Source organism: Salvelinus namaycush, chromosome 28 (genome assembly GCF_016432855.1).
Source record: "Salvelinus namaycush isolate Seneca chromosome 28, SaNama_1.0, whole genome shotgun sequence".
In the NCBI taxonomy this organism is placed as follows: domain Eukaryota; kingdom Metazoa; phylum Chordata; class Actinopteri; order Salmoniformes; family Salmonidae; genus Salvelinus; species Salvelinus namaycush.
Genome location: NC_052334.1, coordinates 28450164 through 28468730, shown reverse-complemented (window position 1 = coordinate 28468730; position 18567 = coordinate 28450164). Strand labels below are relative to the sequence as shown.

Sequence of the window (18567 nt, the reverse complement as noted above, 5' to 3'; positions counted from 1 at the left end):
GCTCTAGCTCTCTCTCTGCTTCCTGATAGTCGCACTGATAAGGGCTGAGCTGCAGAGAGAGAGGGTGACTTTCACACGTCTCTCAACTCATGCCCCTTATCTCACTCACAAAATGACTCAAGCATTTACGTCTACAGATATCTTAGTAAACCACCAAGAGTCTTGCACAAGTCTGTTCCTGGGTAAACAAACCTCGCATGTTATTTGGTGGTCAACGGTAGCTTAGTTTGGTGTTGCATGAAAAAGTACAAAGATGCACTTAGCCTTGTCCATGGGTTAATGTTGGATAATAGATTTTGGTCATGTCTGACTCTGAACACCTTATCCAATATATTTCAGGACTAAACAAGACTGCGTTGGTTCTGAATACACTTAATTGAAAATGAGAACTATCACATGCAATGTCAAAGTGGAAAACATTGAGGGTTTTCCCCTCCTGGGCTCCAAAGTTACAACAACCACTGTAAGTTTGAGCTAGGATTACGCACAGAGTTAGAGGTCAACGTAGAAGATAAACATTAGCCTGCTTTGAAAGTGGAGTGTGATTTAGGATTGGAGATCTGAGGTCAGAGGGAGTGTTTGTGCCATCATAATGTTGACGGTGCTATAAAACTGCACTTAAATCAGACTCTATCTCAGTTTAAGGACTTGCCCTTTAAGTTTGACCAGCAGGCTTCCCCTCGCCTCTCAAAACATGGTAAAGCTCAGACAGAGGTAGGATTGTTAAATGTTTGCCTGCCGACAATACTTAGCACCTCTGACTACCGACACTGTTCAATCGCTTTTGTGTTCAAACAGCAAAGACCTTGAAAGTTGTCAGCCACTCAGCCTTGTTAAAATACTCCAAACCAGAAGGCGGCAGAGGTGGTGTTTGACAATGCATAACCATGAGTATTGCTTAAGGTCTAAATTCAAAGCTATTTGTGATAATGTTGCTATTTTGTAGAAAGGCCTTGTTGATACTAGCCAGATGGCCACATCCTGTACTGCCAGTGCCAGCACATAGCCAAATGCTTAGGTAGCTAATGTTAGCATATTCACCAGCTAGCACAACATAGCTAGCTAGCTAAGGACACTGCACTAACTTGGCAGCTGTTTCATGAAAATTAAATCACAATGGATTAGCAATGGATGTCAATACTAGCTACAGTGGTTAGCTAGCTTGGAGGAAGTATTTAGTGTTGTGTGCATTGTCTGTGCACTTAGCTACCATCCCATAGCCTACATTGTGTATGAAGTGTGACTGGCTCGTCCATGGTGTACTGAGATTCAAAAAGAAAAATGTATGGCTCAATGTCGTGGGGGTTTGTGCTCTCTGATTGGCTCAAAGTCAAGTTGTTGGCCACGACAAGCATTGCGATTCCACAAGTAGAATCGATAGGTTTGTTGCTACTGGGTCGGTACGTAGCAGGTACCACTTTTGTTCTAGCAAGAGAAGGAATGGCCTTCCACTATGAGATGTAGCTATCGGCAGTCATATTCTTGGTAAGTTTCATGCTGCAGAACATTATGGGGGACCACTTCCCTCTGTGGCATCAGACAGTGAAGCATACAACCATTAAAAAGATTGCGTACGTAAGTCCAGTTCATCACCAGTAAGGTCCTAACTTGCTAATGACGAAGACAGCCTTTTCCACTCGTTAGGTATGTTAATTTACCTATCTAAACCATAAATGATTTGAACCCCTGTTTTCAATAGCTTTCAATACCTCACCTTGCGAGGATAATGGCACTGAGAAAAAGTCTAAGGTGGATGGATTATCTTGGCAAAGGATAAATGCACACTAACAGGGATGTAAACAAATCTGCACAATTTGAGAGTTAAGCTTTTTGTGTGCAACTGGAACATTTCTTGGCTCTTATTTCAGCTCATGAAACATGGGACCAACACTTTACATATTGCATTTATATTTTTGTTCAGTGTATAAAGCTGCCCAAAGTAAAGAGTTCGTATGGGTCGTGCCATGTCATTTCAGCAAGCCACGATGCCCACAATCTCAGATTATTCACTGTTTTCACATAATAGCAGGAACAGAACTTGGTAGTATCAGAATGTATGATTGGACATAAACCTAATAACTTCAATCACTCATTTCTCTGAACAGGGGGTAAAAAAAATAAATGGTAAAACATTTTTGGGGGGATGCATTCCTCATGTCTTTGTCATTGTTAGGAAGAAGATGCAGGGGTGAAAGTAGATTTTATTTCTTACCAGTACGGACTATCCCCCCCTTTTTTAAATAGTCTAGATGCAATCATAAAATCTCTGTGGGGCTAGTAGTCTTAACTTTTTACATGTATTACCATTTTAATGTGGCATTAGCACAACCAGTCATGTTTTCATCTGATTGTCAATCACTTTAAAAAAGCGCTCCTTGTAGGCTACCCTCGCAAAATAATTCCAGCATCCAAACAGTGCACTGTGCATCCGCAATTTGATTATTTTACAAAACACCTAAACGTGTATTGTAATGACGTTCTGCGATTTCGTCATTAGGCCTACACTTGTAGCTTGAATTGACGTGTCCAATGCTGTCCGTATGTGTGTCTCGGTATCAGCCACTCATCTCTCTTTTTTTTTTTCTCTCCCCAATTTCGTGGTATCCAATTGTCCTATCGCTGCAACTCCCGTATGGACTCGGCAGAGGAGAAGGTCGAGAGCCATGCGTCCTCCCCCGAAACACAACCTAGCCAAGCCGCGCTGCTTCTTGACACAATGCCCGCTTAACCCGGAAGCCAGAGCACCAATGTGTCAGAGGAAACACCGTGCACCTGGCGACCGTGTATTGTGCCCGCCACAGGAATTGCTAGTGCTCGACGGGACAAGAACATCCCTGCCGGCCAAACACTCCCCTAACCCTGACGGCACTGGGCCAATTGTGCGCCGCCCCATGGGTCTCCCAGTCACGGCCGGCTGCGACAGAGCCTGGACTCAAACCAGGATCTCTAGTGGCACAGTTAGCACTGAAATGCAGTGCCTTAGACCAGTGCGCCACTCTGGAGGCCTTACAGCCACTCATCTCTGCCTTGGCAAAATGTATGTGTTCTCATCAAACCACAATGCAATTTGGAGCGTATACCCCCCGGTTTCAAGTCAATTCGCAAATGTTTAATGTGGCTGACATGGTAATGTTTTTTGGGGGGATTCCTAATGTCTTACTCATGTTTAGGAGGAAGTTTGGTCTAAATCGGATGTTAGGTACTATATTTATTGAAAATTATATTAATCTTATTTCAATAGCCCATTTTTAAAGCAATCAATTTCCTTTATTTCTTAGATCGAAATAATATTGCAGGAATGCTATTCTTAACGATCTGAACCTTTTTTCTAGAGCTTTTTGAGGTGGAACAACCCATATGTTAAATGTCTGGGAGAAGTCGAAGGTTACGAAGATGCTATTCTAGAAGGAGCTGGTTTGACTGAAATTGAGTGAGAGTATGCGTCTGGTTTATTGTGTTCTCCTGTGAATGAAAGGCCGTTGGTCTCTTGTGGGCTGTGTCAAGGACATGGTGCAGGAGTAATGTGGGAAAGAGGGTCATTCTCTGACACTGAGAGAATTGTGAGTGTTTTTTTCCCCCTCTGTGGGTGTAGACAGGGGTAAGCGAGAGGTCAAGCAAGATAAACACGGCCCTACCACTGAAATAATAAAGGCTCTGTCTCAGTCAGCTCGGTTAGCTTTTTATTTTTCACTTTCTGAATATAAACATCCTGACAGTGTTCTGTCTGAATGAGGACATCCCCAGAGACTTGTGTAGTATTCCCAGAATCCCTTGAGACTTGTTGGGAAGACAGTTTGGGGAAGAGGGAATGTGATGTAGTCTGACTGTGAGAGAGGTGGAGCAGCCTACAATCTACTGCAGTATTCTCAGCCTGCCCCCTCTATTATGCTTTATTGATTCATGTTGCACGCAGAAACTGTTAATTTGCCAAGTGAATTGTACCCCACGATGAATTCGGGGAGGGGACTGTGGATCTGTCTCCGTCTTCGTACATTAGTCACACGTGATATCTCAGGCAGAACTGGCACGATTTTGACTAAACTTGGGTGAATGATGCGTCTTGCCATAGAGATCCGGCATTTACAGAATTACACTGATTGGCCCAAGGTGGGAGCTACAGTAGTTAACTGAAATTTGTTAGTCACACGCGATCGCTCAATTGGCCTGGGGGGGGGGGGGGGGGGGGGGCGCTGCATCATTCATGGGGGACGACATGTTTACAGTTGCCTTGTTGCATGTAATAGGGAGCAGGTTCTCTACATGATTGAGCAACTGAGTCACTGAGATATCTTCTAGCCATGGAGGCCAAAATAATGGGGAACTGTGCATTTACATACATGATCCTAAGCCTGATGGGATGTTCATTGCTTAATTAACTCAGGAACCACACCTGTGTGGAATCATCTGCTTTCAATATACTTTATATCCCTCATTTACTCGAGCATTTTCTTTTATTTTGCCAATTACTTGTATATGGAACAAGGAAATTGCTCTCTGACACAGCAGCCAAAAGTGAAGTAATTTCTCCCTCAGACTCGGCTGTTATTCACATACAGAGGGGGGATTCGCACCTTTCGAGAAAGATTAGCAAAATGTCAAATGCTGAGCTATATTGTATGCAAAAAGAAAAGGGGGAAATTATTTTATACTAAGATTTTGTTTAACAAGTGATGTTTTTTTCTCTCAAAGGTAGGGATCACAGTTATTTGAACCCCTGTTTTCAATACCTCACCTTGCGAGGATAATGGCACTGAGCCTTTTTCTAATGTGGAGGGATTATCTTGGCAAAGGATAAATGCTCACTAACAGGGATGTAAACAAGCTTGTGTGAAACTTGAGCGAAATAAGCTTTTTGTGCTTATGGAACATTTCTGGCTCTTTTTTTATTTCAGCTCATGAGACATGGCACCAACACTGCATTTTATGTTTTTGTTCAGTATAATATAATTTCCTACTTTTTTAGAGTATACCATATAGCTTAGTAATTGAATTGTTTAGTATAGTCATTTATGCTCATCTTTATTAGGGTTGTTAATAATTTCCAACCCCACTGTATTTCATTGCCTCTGACAGATACCTCCCCCAGGCACTATGGAGTCAGTAAGTGATATGAAATTATTCCCTATGGTTCAAAATCAATATTATTGATGTTATCCTTGGTGCTCAATAGGAAATTCCCAGGTTGGTTAAATGTCACTTCCTTTCTGCTCAGTCTGTGCCCTCTGTCTGTAAACCTCTCTGGAGAGACGTAGAGTGGCATGTCTACCCAGAGGAGATGCCTGGGCTTGTCTTGCCCTCCATAGTCTGCCCTCTGTTATTAGTTCAAGGTTTACTTCCCTCCCAACACTGGGAGCTGTCAGTGGTGAATGATATTCCCCAGATAGTAATCACTCCCCAAGAATGCCAGGCGTTGGGTCTCAAGTACAGGGAAGACGGTGTCGGCTGCTTGTTATGGTTATCCGTTTGTGGTGGGGCATTGGACACACAGTTAATACAGTGACCTAATTAGAATTTTCATTCTCTCCCTTTCTCCAACTGAGCACAGTCTATTATCTCAGGGCAACATGTGCCTGTCACAACTGTCGACTGTTAGGAAAAGGTTTCCAGTTGGAATTCAAGCTCAGAAACCTTAAGATCACAGGAACAAGGGACATTATCTACTCCGCTGAAAGGGATATTACAGACCAAGTGATCCATTGTAGCGCTCTAACTTAACAACCATCAGATTATTTGTGGTGGCATCTGGGTCCACTTAGAGAACAAGCTCCAGATCTGCAGAAGGGAGGTTCAGGTTGCGGCTAACACACTTATCAGCTGTGGGAACAAATGCTATCCATTTGTGTGTAACGAAGGCTGGCTCCAGCACAAGGGGCCCCCTTCACATGACTGTGTCAGCCTGGCTAGTGTTTTCCTAAGGATTTGAAGGAAGCTGTGCTTCCCACCTTTAGGAAAATAGTGATTTACAGTTTTCATAGCTCAGCAAACCTGAGATGATGGATAATAGAAGTTTAAAACACAGTAAAACTAGGTTGGGGTGTGATAAATTGCTCTGCTGACCTTGTTCTTGCTAGAAGACCTCTTCATTAATATTACATTTTTCCATCCAAGTTTGTTTTCTCTGGTTTTTGTACATGGAAAATTTCATGGTAATGAAGTTACGCTGTGAATTTATAGTTTAGGTTGTAGCAAGCCTAACTAGGGTTTTCTAATGATCAATTAGCCTTTTTAAAATTATAAACTTGGATTAGCTAACACAACGTGCCATTTGAACACAGGAGTGATGGTTGCTGATAATGGGCCTCTGTACGCCTGTGTAGTTATTCAAAAAAAAATCAGCCGTTTCCAGCTACAATAGTCATTTACAACATTAACGATGTCTACACTATATTTCTGATCAATTTGATGTTATTTTAATGCACATGTGCTTTTCTTTCAAAGACAAGGACATTTCTAAGTGACCACAAACTTTTGAACGTGTGTGTTTCTTAACTTCTTTGGGACAGGGGGGGCAGTATTGAGTAGCTTGGATAAAAAGGTGCCCAGAGTAAACTGCCTGCTACTCAGTCCTAAAAGAGAGAATATGCATATATTTAGTAGATTTGGAAAGAAAACACTCTGAAGTTTCTAAAACTGTTTGAATGATGTCTGTGTGTATAACAGGACTCATATGGCAGGCAAAAGCCTGAGAAAAAATCCAACCAGGAAGTGGGAAATCTGAGGTTTGTAGATACAGTGGAAATGGGGTCATATTGCACTTCCTAAGGCTTCCACTAGATGTCAACAGTCTTTAGAACCTTGTTTGATGCTTCTACTGTGAAGGAGGGGGGGAATGGGAGCTGAATGAGTTAGAGGTCTGCCAGAGTGGCATGAGCTGGTCACGCGCGTTCATGTGAGGGGTATCTTGCGTTCCATTGCAATTCTACAGACAAAGGAATTCTCCGGTTGGAACATTATTGAAGATTTAGGATAAAAATATCTGAAAGATTGATTCTATACTTAGTTTGACATGTTTCTACGAACTGTAATATGACTTTTCGTCTGAACTTTCGCCTGGACCTGCCCGCGCGTCGTGAGTTTGGATTGTGTACTAAACGCGTGAACAAAAAGGAGGTATTTGGACATAAATTATGGACTTTATCGAACAAATCAAACATTTATTGTGGAACTGGGATTCCTGGGAGTGCATTCTGATGAAGATCATCAAAGGTAAGTGAATATTTATAATGCTATTTCTGACTTTGTTGACTCCACAACATGGCGGATATCTGTATGGCTTGTTTGGGCTCTGAGCGCTGTACTCAGATTATTGCATGGTGTGCTTTTTTGGTAAAGCTTTTTTGAAATCTGACAGCGGTTGCATTAAGGAGAAGTTTATCTAAAGTACCATGCATAACACTTGTATTTTCATCAACATTTATGATGAGTTTTTCTGTAAATTGATGTGGCTCACCAGATGTTTTGGAAGCAAAACATTACTGAACATAACGCGAAAATGTAAACTGAGATTTTTGGATAGAAATATGAACTTTATCGAACAAAACACATGTATTATGTGTCATATGAAGTCGTTGGAGTGTCATCTGATGAAGATCATCAAAGGTTAGTGATTCATGTGATCTCTTTCTGCTTTTTGTTACTCCTCTTTGGCTGGAAAAATGGCTGTGTTTTTCTGTGACTATGTACTGACCTAACATAATCGTTTGGTGTGTTTCGCCGTAAAGCCTTTTTGAAATCTGACACGTTGGCTGGATTCACAACAAGTGTAGCTTTAATTTGGTGTATTGCATGTGTGATTTGATGAAAGTTTAATTTTTATAGTAATTTATTAGAGGTCTACCTTCGAGCAATTTTTTTCTTGTCTATCCACTCATTTACCAGGTGAGGGTTCAGAGATTAGTGTAGTCGTGGTTATGCAGCTGGGTTAGCTCTGAGGTCAGAGTTGCAGACCTGTCGGAAGTGGATTTGTTCAGTAGCTCAATGCATTAGGCGCTGCAGGCACACTTCTCACTGTTAAACAAGTGAATATAATGTGTTGAGCAGGGGACTTGTTTTCTCCCAGCGTTCCTGTGCAACATAGTTGACCAACTCCCGAGGCAGTGGGCTTGGCCTCAGCGAGTCAGCTTGCTCGGGGCAATGGCCACAGATTGCACTCGGAACAATGCACGATACTAATCCCTGCCAAACTCCTGCCTCTCCAATCTAGCTGCGGTGAAATATGTGATTGTTTGAAAGATGGAGGCTTACTAGGAATCACAGGAGACGAGTTCTCAGGCCCAGTCTTTTGTATTCATTTGATTTAAGGAGGGAGAGAAGCAGTGATGTGGGAAACTGGCAGGGTGGCTGGGCCTGGAGGTGACACTCCTCATCAGTAAGACCAAAGTACTTTGGCGTGATGAGGGCCTAACTTAACTGCAGGCCACTGTGTTTGAACTTCCCAACCATAGGAGGTTGGTGGCACCGTAATTGGGGAGAATGGACTCTTGGTAATGGCTGCAGCAAAATAGGTAGAATGGTATCAAACATATGGTTTCCATTTGTTTGATGCCATTGCATTTGCTCCATTCTGGCCATTATTGTGAGCCGTTCTCACCTCAACAGCCTCCTGTGTCAACCTGTGTAGCCTATGAACAATTATGCCTGAAAAAGAGCTTTAGATGCATTTAAATCCTTGCCCTTACTAATTCAAAGGGTGATTTATGGAAGAGGGTAGCTAGCTATTGGAAATGTTTTTGTGGTTTGGTTACTGTAAGGCTTCAATTTGACAATTTCACCATTCCCGTCAACCTTTTCTTCAGGTGGTTGCAGCATTTGGATGTCTCATCCCAGCTAGGACCCTCCAGCTCTGTCTGTCACTCCCCCAGACTTCCAGTCACTGGTCTGGTATGAGCTCATGTTGTAATCTCAGGAATATACAAAGCCCTCTGGAGCCCCATACGTCAGAGCTTGTGCCAGCCACTCAAACACAGACTAACCATGCAGTAATCAGTGGAATGTGAGGAATTTCTCTATTAAATGCTGATAAGAATCCAGCTATTTTTCCCCATACCTGTGCAAGCTTAGAGGAGTGGGGAATTAATGTGTTTGTCTAGCATGGTATAGATTGTATAAGCACACAATACGATGGTGTAACAAGCACATAACTGGGGCAGCTGAGCAATGGGAAAGGTTTACAACTGTGATGAAGCTGGTGATCATCTTCTGGGAGATGCACATACTGTGATCAATACTACGGAATGTAGAATCTAGATTGAGGTGACTGACAACAGGGCATCACAACATTGGCCATACATCAGAGGAACAAAATGTTTTGTTCTGTTGCTGTTTAACAGAGTTGCATTATTATGTGAAAGCTTATGTTTCATGTTGATTTTACTACAATGAGTCCACTTGTGCTGACTTGAGACCTGACTCTGTTCTGTCTTGGCAGGTCCTGAGGCCTGAGTGCCATGCCAGAGGAGTCCCACAGTACTCTCCATAAGGGCCCAATGGGGGAAGGTAAGACCAGCCTTTTTAACATCTTATTGACCTTTTTATAGTTAGTCGTACAGTATGTGACATCTCAGATGCACTGGCAAACAATGATCACTTGGCAGTCTACAGCTCAAAGTCCATTACTAACCTCCTTTGACTTAATGTAATGTTTGTTTGGCGTCCTGGCATTGGAGAGCTAATGTAACATTGATAGAAGGGCATTCTAATCCAAAATTGCAGGTTATTTGCCGTCAGCCAAAGTACTGCATGGGTAGGTGGAAAGGGCTAGAAATCTGCAGAATAAAGGACATCTGAAGGATTGGAAAAGCAGAGCTCAGAGACCCATGAATTCCCTGCCCACAGTCTGTCAGGGCTGACCTGGCAGAGCGGTGCTTTGTGTGATTCCGGAGCTGGACTGCCCCTTCTGCATAGCTCAGACCAAAACAAGGATCAGGATGTGTCTGACTCTAAAACAATGACTATGCTTTGGCCAGCATATGTAGCTGACCTGCATGGTGGGGGGTGCTTCCTTAAATTCTATGTTATTTCAATTGCTAATAATCTTCAGTAAAAGAACTTGCCTGTGTCCACAATGCCCTCCCCCCCCCCTCTCCCCTCTCCACTGAATAGATTTTGGCACTGAGCTTCCACTCTGGCTGAAGAATGCCAATGTGTCATTGGCTCCCTTTTTCCTCCCCACCCGTCCCTTTGCCACCACCACGGCCAAGTGAGGCCAGTGGCTGGGAGGGGGGGACGTGTGCCGCCCTCATGAAGAGTTGTCTCGTTCCCTCAGACTGCCTATAGCTCAGACTGCATTCAGACTCCCTTCACAATTGAACCCTCTAAAACAAATCTCAACTTTTGATTTAGCCTGCTCTCAAATTGTAGTTTAAAAAAACATCTTGCAGCTCATTTGGACTAGTGTGTGAAGTGGCGTTAAAGTAGCATGTTGTCGATTTGTCTCCTGCTTTGGATGGATAACTGTTAACAGGCAGCTTGGAATGATGTCTCTCTCTTTTGACGTAATGATTGGACGAAGTGAAGAGTCAAGAGGAATGTGTGTTGAAAGGTAAACAATGAAGTCTGTCATTGTCGTGACGATCCAGCTCAAATTCACCTCTGGGGTCAAAAGAGCCCAAAGGTTTATAACATGACCACTCAGCTGAAAGAAAGTCTGGGGGATTGGTTTTAATGGTTACAGCTTTACAATTACTGTACACCTGACATGGCTAGCATGGGACAAACCCTGGGTTCAATACTCTGCTTCTGCTCCAAGATGGCTTTATTTTATTTGATATATCAACTGAAATGTTTTAATATACACAGTCAGGCTGTGGTGGATTAGTACCCCCCCCCCCCCCCCCTAGAGTCATTTAATACATTTTGAATTGACTGTTGGCTGAATGGAGGAAGTAAAACAACATTTTAGCATTGTTTAAGCTTTGTTTGGTGTTTTATCTGTGTTTTTAGATCAATTGTTGGTGCATTATCCTCCCATGCAAACTCTGACTTCTTCTAAGCAAACGTCAAACCAAATGGGTATGAGTCAATATCGCCATGCTGTATGAAAGCTAAAGCACCGCTGTGTGAAGCTGCTGATGAAACAACATGTCTGAACCCAGTACCAACACACCTCAGGACCAGGGTGCCAAAGATAAGAGCTACCCCTGACCTACTTAGTAATGAGGACTGGAATTGGAATGTAGCTGTGTTTGCAGAATGTATGGAGCTTTAAAGGGGTAGGAGACTGAGGAATTCAATGGGAACCAGTCCAAGCAGCAGCTTTTCCAGCCCAGTGGGCCTGGGGCTACAGACTGTGGCGACCTGGCCAGGCAGGGATGACTGCTCCTCTCTGAGTGCTGCTTGTTAATGGGGGCCTCCAGAGCTTAACTCTTTTACCCCTCATTCTGCTCCTCTATCAGTCAGCCATAGGTTAGCTGGCTGCACCAGATCCGGTCACATGCATACTGGTCCCATGTGGAGACTGCTTAGAAAGGGTTTTAATGCTAGTGGCATTCAGTGGCACTGGCAGTGACTTTTAGTCTGACCCAGTCCAAATCTGTATGTGCTTCAGCCAACTCTTCTATTGCTGTCATGCCATGACCTATAGACTGCATATACAGATCTGGGACCAAGCTAAGCAACACAAACTGTAAGATGGACACTGGACTTCTACAGAGACAACCTCCTATTCATCAATGTTTTTGTGCAGATGGTGAAAAGGATCAGGTCTGAGCTCTTTTGTTGCCAAGGCATTTATATAGCACCACATTCAATGTCTTCTACTGCATTGTTCAGGACCATGCCTCCCACTCCCCACAATCAGTCACATTGATTCATTTCAATGTGAATGATTTTACTGCCCCTTACAATTACATTCCACCCAGAACTCTTCCAGTAGATTATGCACATTAGTCATAGACTCTGAGTCTCATTCCAAGGTCTGGGGAAGTTTGCATTGTTATTGTGTTGTCTGTTAAAAGTTCTCCAGAATCTTGTTCCATTTAGAAAACCCCACATTAGTTTCCTCTGTGATACGATGCTGCTTGTATTTGGAGTTGTTTTCTTTTCCTGTGTAATGTCTGTCAGTGAACCTCAGTTGAGAACATATGCTGCATGTCCTGGAAGGGCTCAAGGGAACTCCCAGGACATCCCTCCCTGACCCCCCTCAACTCCTCCTCTCTGCCCAGCTGTCCCCCAGAGTGTTGCCCTCCCTCAGTGGGGCTCACTCTGCAGGGAAGTGCTAATGGGCCATGGGCCTGTCTGTGGACACACAGCCTGGTGGTAAAGTTTACAATGTGCTCACACCTCGGACCTCCATCAGACCCAGATGGCGTGTGTTGTCCAGAGGAAATGGGACTTTAAATAAACCCCAGCTGAAGTGGCTCTTTGGGGGTTATGTTGAATGGAGTCTTATAAGTGGATCATCACATGCCTGTGTACTGAGGTCAATTTGGCACTGCTGGATCCTTCACCCCTCAAACGTTGCTTTGCAAGTAAACTAACAGGATTAAATCAGAGTCTTTTGAACAGAAGTGTCTTTCAAAACGTTGAATCTCTCAACCACTTTCTCCTTCTCTTATTAGTATTGGAATGGTGGTTCAGAGGTGCAGTGCAGAGAAATGTTTCCCTTGTCCCCCAATTTAGTCTTATCACTGTAAATTACAAGGTTTGTTTTTGAGTTATCAGGTCTCTAGTCCAGAATAAGTTGGTGAGAAATTATAGTGTGAATGTATATAGTTGACAGTTGAGCTTTACCTGTTTCCTCGTCAGAAACCAGGCAACTGAAATGGAAGAATGCACATTAAACAAGTGTACAGTGAACTTTCAAATATTTAAGAACAGGTCTGAAGGATAGAATATTCACATTGTCATGGCAAATAAGCGGTGTCAACCACAAACAGTTTCACTTGTTAGCACAGGAGTTCCTCAAACTTCCCAACAACTAGCTAGATCTCTGACCTTGACATTTCGTGTGGAATGCAGGTTCAGGTTATGTGTGCTCAGCCTTAGTCACTGCTGCTATTCGGGTTTATTTACTGACCTCCAAGCTAATCATTAACATCCACTTTAATGTCCTTTTAGAGGTAAAAGTAAAGTGTAAATAAAACGGTCTAGAAGCAAGAAAGAGATTGCTTACTGGTAAACTCCTCTCAACAATGCAGTACGATATTCAATTCTTAATACAAAAGCCCAAATACAAAATGTAAAAAATAAGTTGTAATAAAAATTTGAAGGAAGAAAATTCAGAATCATTGTCTTGTCACTAGTGATGATTCATGGCAATGATAGGGAGTTTTTCCTGTCCTTTAGTTGCAATGTGCACGATGATGGTGTAGACTTATGACTAATCCTCAGCTTCAGCCTCTGTGCATATGCTGCTTCCTGGGGAGGAGTCTTTCACCACAGCCAAGTGGGGAGGAGTCTTTCCCAAGGGGATAAACTCCAGACACCCCATGTTCCTTTTGTCTGATCTCTGTGGAGGAACTGATAACCCCGGCCAGGGTTGTAAGGGTGTGTGTTAAAGGATGGAGGAATATTGGGGCATTGAAGCGGTCATTGAGATGTAGAGAGAAATGCCATTCTTGGTTTTATCCTATAGCAAAACAGGGTGATGCCAAGCCCTTGACTCTGAAAGGATAAGTTAACCGATATAAGGGGCGCCTTCGGATCCACAGGAGATTTTTCCTGTGAGTGAATGACAACATACAAAAAGTAGTCATCGTTCAATTAGAGGGTTGGATTTTCCAGCTTATGTGGCTTGAGGAGGTCCCCTTTATGGCTAGAAGGGATTCTCCGCTAGATATTCAGATTGTGAATGCACAGTCAAGAGAAACCGATGTAAAGAAATCAAGAATGCCTTGCAGCAGTTATTCAGGAAAGTAAATAGCGTGCTCATGGACTGTAATTTGCTCAAGTATTTCTACAACTTGTTTTGACAGGGTTTAACATGATCTTGGATTATAACTATTCTTATGAATCAAGGCATAACAAAGGGAACAAAATGTTCAAGTTTTTGGGAATTTACAACAAAAAGGTTGTATAACAAGCTGTCTGGGATGGCAGTTTGCCATTTTGTGAACCCCTGCCTCAACGGTGTGAATAAGATCCAATATGAATTATGTGTCCAGCAGAGTGCTCTGTAGTTTCAGTCAATGTCTGGTACAAAACAACAAGGCCTTGTTAGACATGATTCACCATCTTCAATAATTACGCAGCTTCATTTGATACATGAGTCAGGATGATTAGAAGAACAGCTATGTGAAGCAGTACTAACAGAATAAGTGGGGCCACATTGGTGCCTGCTTGGGAGGAAGGACACTCACAATGAAGGGACTTTATATATGGTTCATTTTCATCCTGGTGAACACCATGCCACTTGCATGCAAATATCAGACCGCAACAGGAAATGAGTCCAGGGTTCAGGAGAACCGTATAACACTATGGTGTTGGAGACAGAGTGCCGCCTCATGCTCTCAACCTCTTTAGAGAGCGAAGAGGACATATTCCTCTGTTTTCAAAGGTGCCCCTGCAACTAGAGGAGGGAGAGGAATTTGCATTCTGGATGTTGGAGACGGACACTCATGTTCCTCTTTCCTAGCTCCTGATTTGGTTAGAAACATTCAAGGATGAAGATGGGTCACTTTTAATGGAGAGGGTTTCCTATCAAACAACATAAGGATTATGATGACTACCAAGTATCCATTTTGCCGTCCACTTTTGTTCATAAGGAAATGTCTGACTGGATGTGAGGGGTGCAAGCTGCAGATGTAGAGTCATAGGGGTGTGTCTGGAACAGAGGAAAGGTGCTCACTCATCAGATGAAAGTTTCCCCGACTCTCTACTGCGGTTCAGTAGATTGGAGGTGAGCAGAAGGGAGTTTATACTTACATGCCTAATAAGGGAGGGATGTCTCAGACTTAGATAGGACAACAGTGGAATTTCTCACCTTCGTCATAGTGAGGACCTGGGTGGTGAGGACCAAGTCACTGCACTCTTTTGTTAAAGGTATGTCCAGAGATTTTACAAAATACGTTTCATTTGAATATTTGTTCTGAGGTGTATTTTTAAATTTATAAGATATTATTAGAAACTCTATCAAAAGCATAATTGTCATGGTTTAATCCCAATTTTAGTTTAGTTTCAACATCACTATGGATGGATTTAGGCCCTTCTGTTATCTTATGTTTTTTTTATACTCTTTTGTTGTTATTTATTATCTAACATCTTTGCATTGAGTCCTTTTAACCTATGTAATCAGTTCCTCCTATGGAAGGCAGGACATGTTGTGTAATGTGTCTTAGATAGAACTGTCTAAGAGCTCTGAGTCTCTCCATAGCAACTGTTTTGACTGGGCTGTAAATATAGCCCATGAGGAAAAACAACCCTTTGTCCAGTGTAGAATTTACATATGAACATGGAAGCCAGAGCAGGTTGGTTTGCATACGTCCACATGTCAATCTCGCAATGTTTTGAAACCGACAGGTAATGCAGTCTTCTCAGTGTTGTGACCAAAAGTTGTTGGAAAAAGAATATAGCTTCCTGATGGGAATTAATCCTATTGTATCACAGGGACCATGAGAGAAAATTAGGGATTATTTCTCATCTTTGATTTATAGTGCTCTTTAACAAGACAGACAAATGTCATACTGTCAGTGAAATGTCCCATTGAGGGATGTCTTTACTGAGAGACAATTTGCATGCTCAGTGTGGAGAAGGTGAACAACAAGGTGTTGTCAGAACTACAGTACATGTCTACCTTACTTGGTACTGTATGTCGTTGACATCAATCTTCTCATCACAAACAGACGGGGTCATATGAGTTTTATGGTGTCAACCTCTGACGAATGAAAGCTGAAATGGAACCATCTGTAGATTACATCTGTTCTAGACTGTCTGATTACTCAGTGACCCTTCAGAACGTCTCGCCTTCATCTCAGGCTGTGGAAATACTATACTAGTGTTCAAAGCCAGGGGCTGCTGTACTCATCATAAATTTCCAGGGCCAAAAGTATCTTAAGGATAAGTTGTTTCTAACAATGAATTTAGCATTAAGATGCTTTCAGGAAAACGGGCCCAGAGCTCTTCTTCCAACTAGACCTGGCTTGGCTCAAAGGGAAGTCTCATGGACCTGGAATTCTCATTCGTTAAGATGCCTGACATTGTTCAGTAGTCAAAAACATGCAGGCCCCATTCCCATAGATGATACTGTTGAACAATGTTCTTCTAAGTTGAACTATAGCTTCCCAGGGGCCGGGCTGTGGACTCCAGGGAGTAACAGAGGTCATGCTTGTGGCATTTACATTCAGTAGTCTGTGAAGTTTAACTTTGGTTTAATAGGCTGTAGCAACCAGGAATTCAAATAATTACAACTAGGGGTTCAGAATGAATACAGCAGGCATGTCAGCTATTTTACCTCAACAAGGTGATTAAAACAGCCCATAATACTCCGTTCAGACATTAGCAGTTGATCTGATGAAATCCCTTGTACTGTGTGTTACAATGTGACTTATTTTTTACTTATTCCTCTGTCATACTGTAGCTATTTGAAACAGAGATCATACTTTGTGTAACTCTGTATTGTTGAAGGTGAGGCTAAAATGTACTCCAAATACTATACTCTGTTTTTAACCTTGACTTGGTTAATACTTCTGTTTGACTATGTTAATGATTGTATTCAATTGGTAGCCTCAAACAGAATTGGACTAAAATGACCTTGGGGCAATTCCACGATAATGGAATTGCACTGACTAAGATTTTTCACAAAAAAATGTATGCCAAATTTAAAAACCATTGATTTCAGAGTTTTAACAAATCCTACAACTCTATGCACAAGGACTACTTTTAACAAGTTACACAGAACATTTGACAAAAACACATTTAATGGAATAATTGCAGATTAAAAGTTAAAAATAATTTCTGTAAAATCTCCATCAGTTTGTGACCATGTTTTCCAGAAACTCTGTTAAATATCTCATCCGGATTAAGATTCATCCATGTCTGCAAAAAGAATGGGGTGACTTTGAAAGTCTATTTTGGTTATTGAACTACAAAAAGTGAAGTGGATTTACACCCAGTAACAGTATTGCGGTAATTTCAGAATTGGGTCTCTGATCTGTACTACACATAAATGCATAATTATGAATGTCATTCTATTCATGGTGACGTATCCTAAATAGATACACAAAGATGGAAATATGCAATATCCTCCTCTGCATATCTGGGTATTATTCTACACACTGGCTATTATTTTAATGACCTCCGACAACAAACTACACCAAATTTGGTTGGTCTGTACCAATCAGACGTACAGTAGAATACAGTACATGAATGTACTCAACTCTAGTGTGATCTACTATTTCCTGTACTGAACTACTGTACAGGTCTGTCCTGTACTGAACTATGCTTTGCTTTACTGTACTGTCCAAACTTGTGAAACATACACGTCTATGATTTGGTCCGGAATGGAAAAAATCGGAACCACTCATGGATGCCTATGTTTGGGCCAAATTAAAGGCCGGTCCAGATGTCTGTGGACGTTGAAATCAAGGCCAGGGCGGACTGACCACATTTAAACTATTTTTCAACATCCATGGACATCCGGTGTCGTTCGGTGCTCAGTGGGTGAGGATTCTGGCTAGAGTAAATGGAAAGGGAGGGGGCTCATGGGTGAGGATTCTGGCTAGAGTAAATGGAAAGGGAGGGGGCTCAGTGGGTGAGGATTCTGGCTAGAGTAAATGGAAAGGGAGGGGGCTCAGTGGGTGAGGATTCTGGCTAGAGTAAATGGAAAGGGAGGGGGCTCATGGGTAGGTGTCAGTAAGAGCCAGGAAAGGTGACATTAATGAGAAAGAGGGAGGGCTTGTCCATACTTTACACACTCTTGCTTTGACCACCAGACGATAAAGAGAAAGAAAATGGTTATCAGCTAAACATAACAGTATACCAGTGGAAGGGAGGACGGTAACAGGTGACCCAACTGTGGTTTGTGACTACTATGATTTCCCATTGTAGCCAATTGAAATACAGAAGTTACGTTAGATTTTTCAGTAATTCTGTTACTGATTTGGTAACAGAATTTCACATTTTAATCCCTTAATAATTCCTAAACAAAATTGATATCAGTAAAAACAAGAACTAATCAATAGTCCTATCTTTACGTGTTACTTCTGTGAACATTCAATGACCTCCCTCCTAATGAGGGAGAGAAATTAGAAAATATCTTCGACGTGGGTTTTTGGTAACGGAATTTCAAAGCAATGTTTGTTAAACTTACAGTAGGCAGAAACAAATCTCCTAAACTAAATATGTGTTGATATAAGTTGGCAAGGGTCTTTACTTCAACATTGTGTTTTGATGTATTTCTAATGCCTTTTTAAGACTTTTTCTGGTAGATGGTTTCTAAGACCCCCTTTTCCATCTGTTTGAAGAAATCAAAGCCTTTGTTTGATTTTCTTTGGATGGAAAAGGTTTGACACATGACCAAAAATATTAACATAATATGTAAGTGTGACTGGGAGACCCATGAGGCGGCGCACAATTGGCCCAGCATTGTCCTGTACGGTTTGGCAGGCCAGGATTTCCTTGTCCCATCGCGCT

At 42.2% G+C, this 18567-nt stretch overlaps 1 protein-coding gene across 5 annotated transcripts in view; it reads left to right on the top strand.

Annotated features, from left to right (window-relative positions):
* Window positions 1-18567, top strand: part of LOC120023097 (pleckstrin homology domain-containing family G member 3-like) — a 45641-nt gene that overhangs the window by 2996 nt on the left and 24078 nt on the right. For all 5 annotated transcript variants that reach the window (XM_038967065.1, XM_038967068.1, XM_038967066.1 and 2 more), the window contains one exon: window positions 9428-9495. In XM_038967065.1, coding sequence (XP_038822993.1) covers window positions 9447-9495 — 49 coding nt within the window. In that variant the 5' untranslated portion in view covers window positions 9428-9446. The remainder of the gene's footprint in view (window positions 1-9427; window positions 9496-18567) is intronic.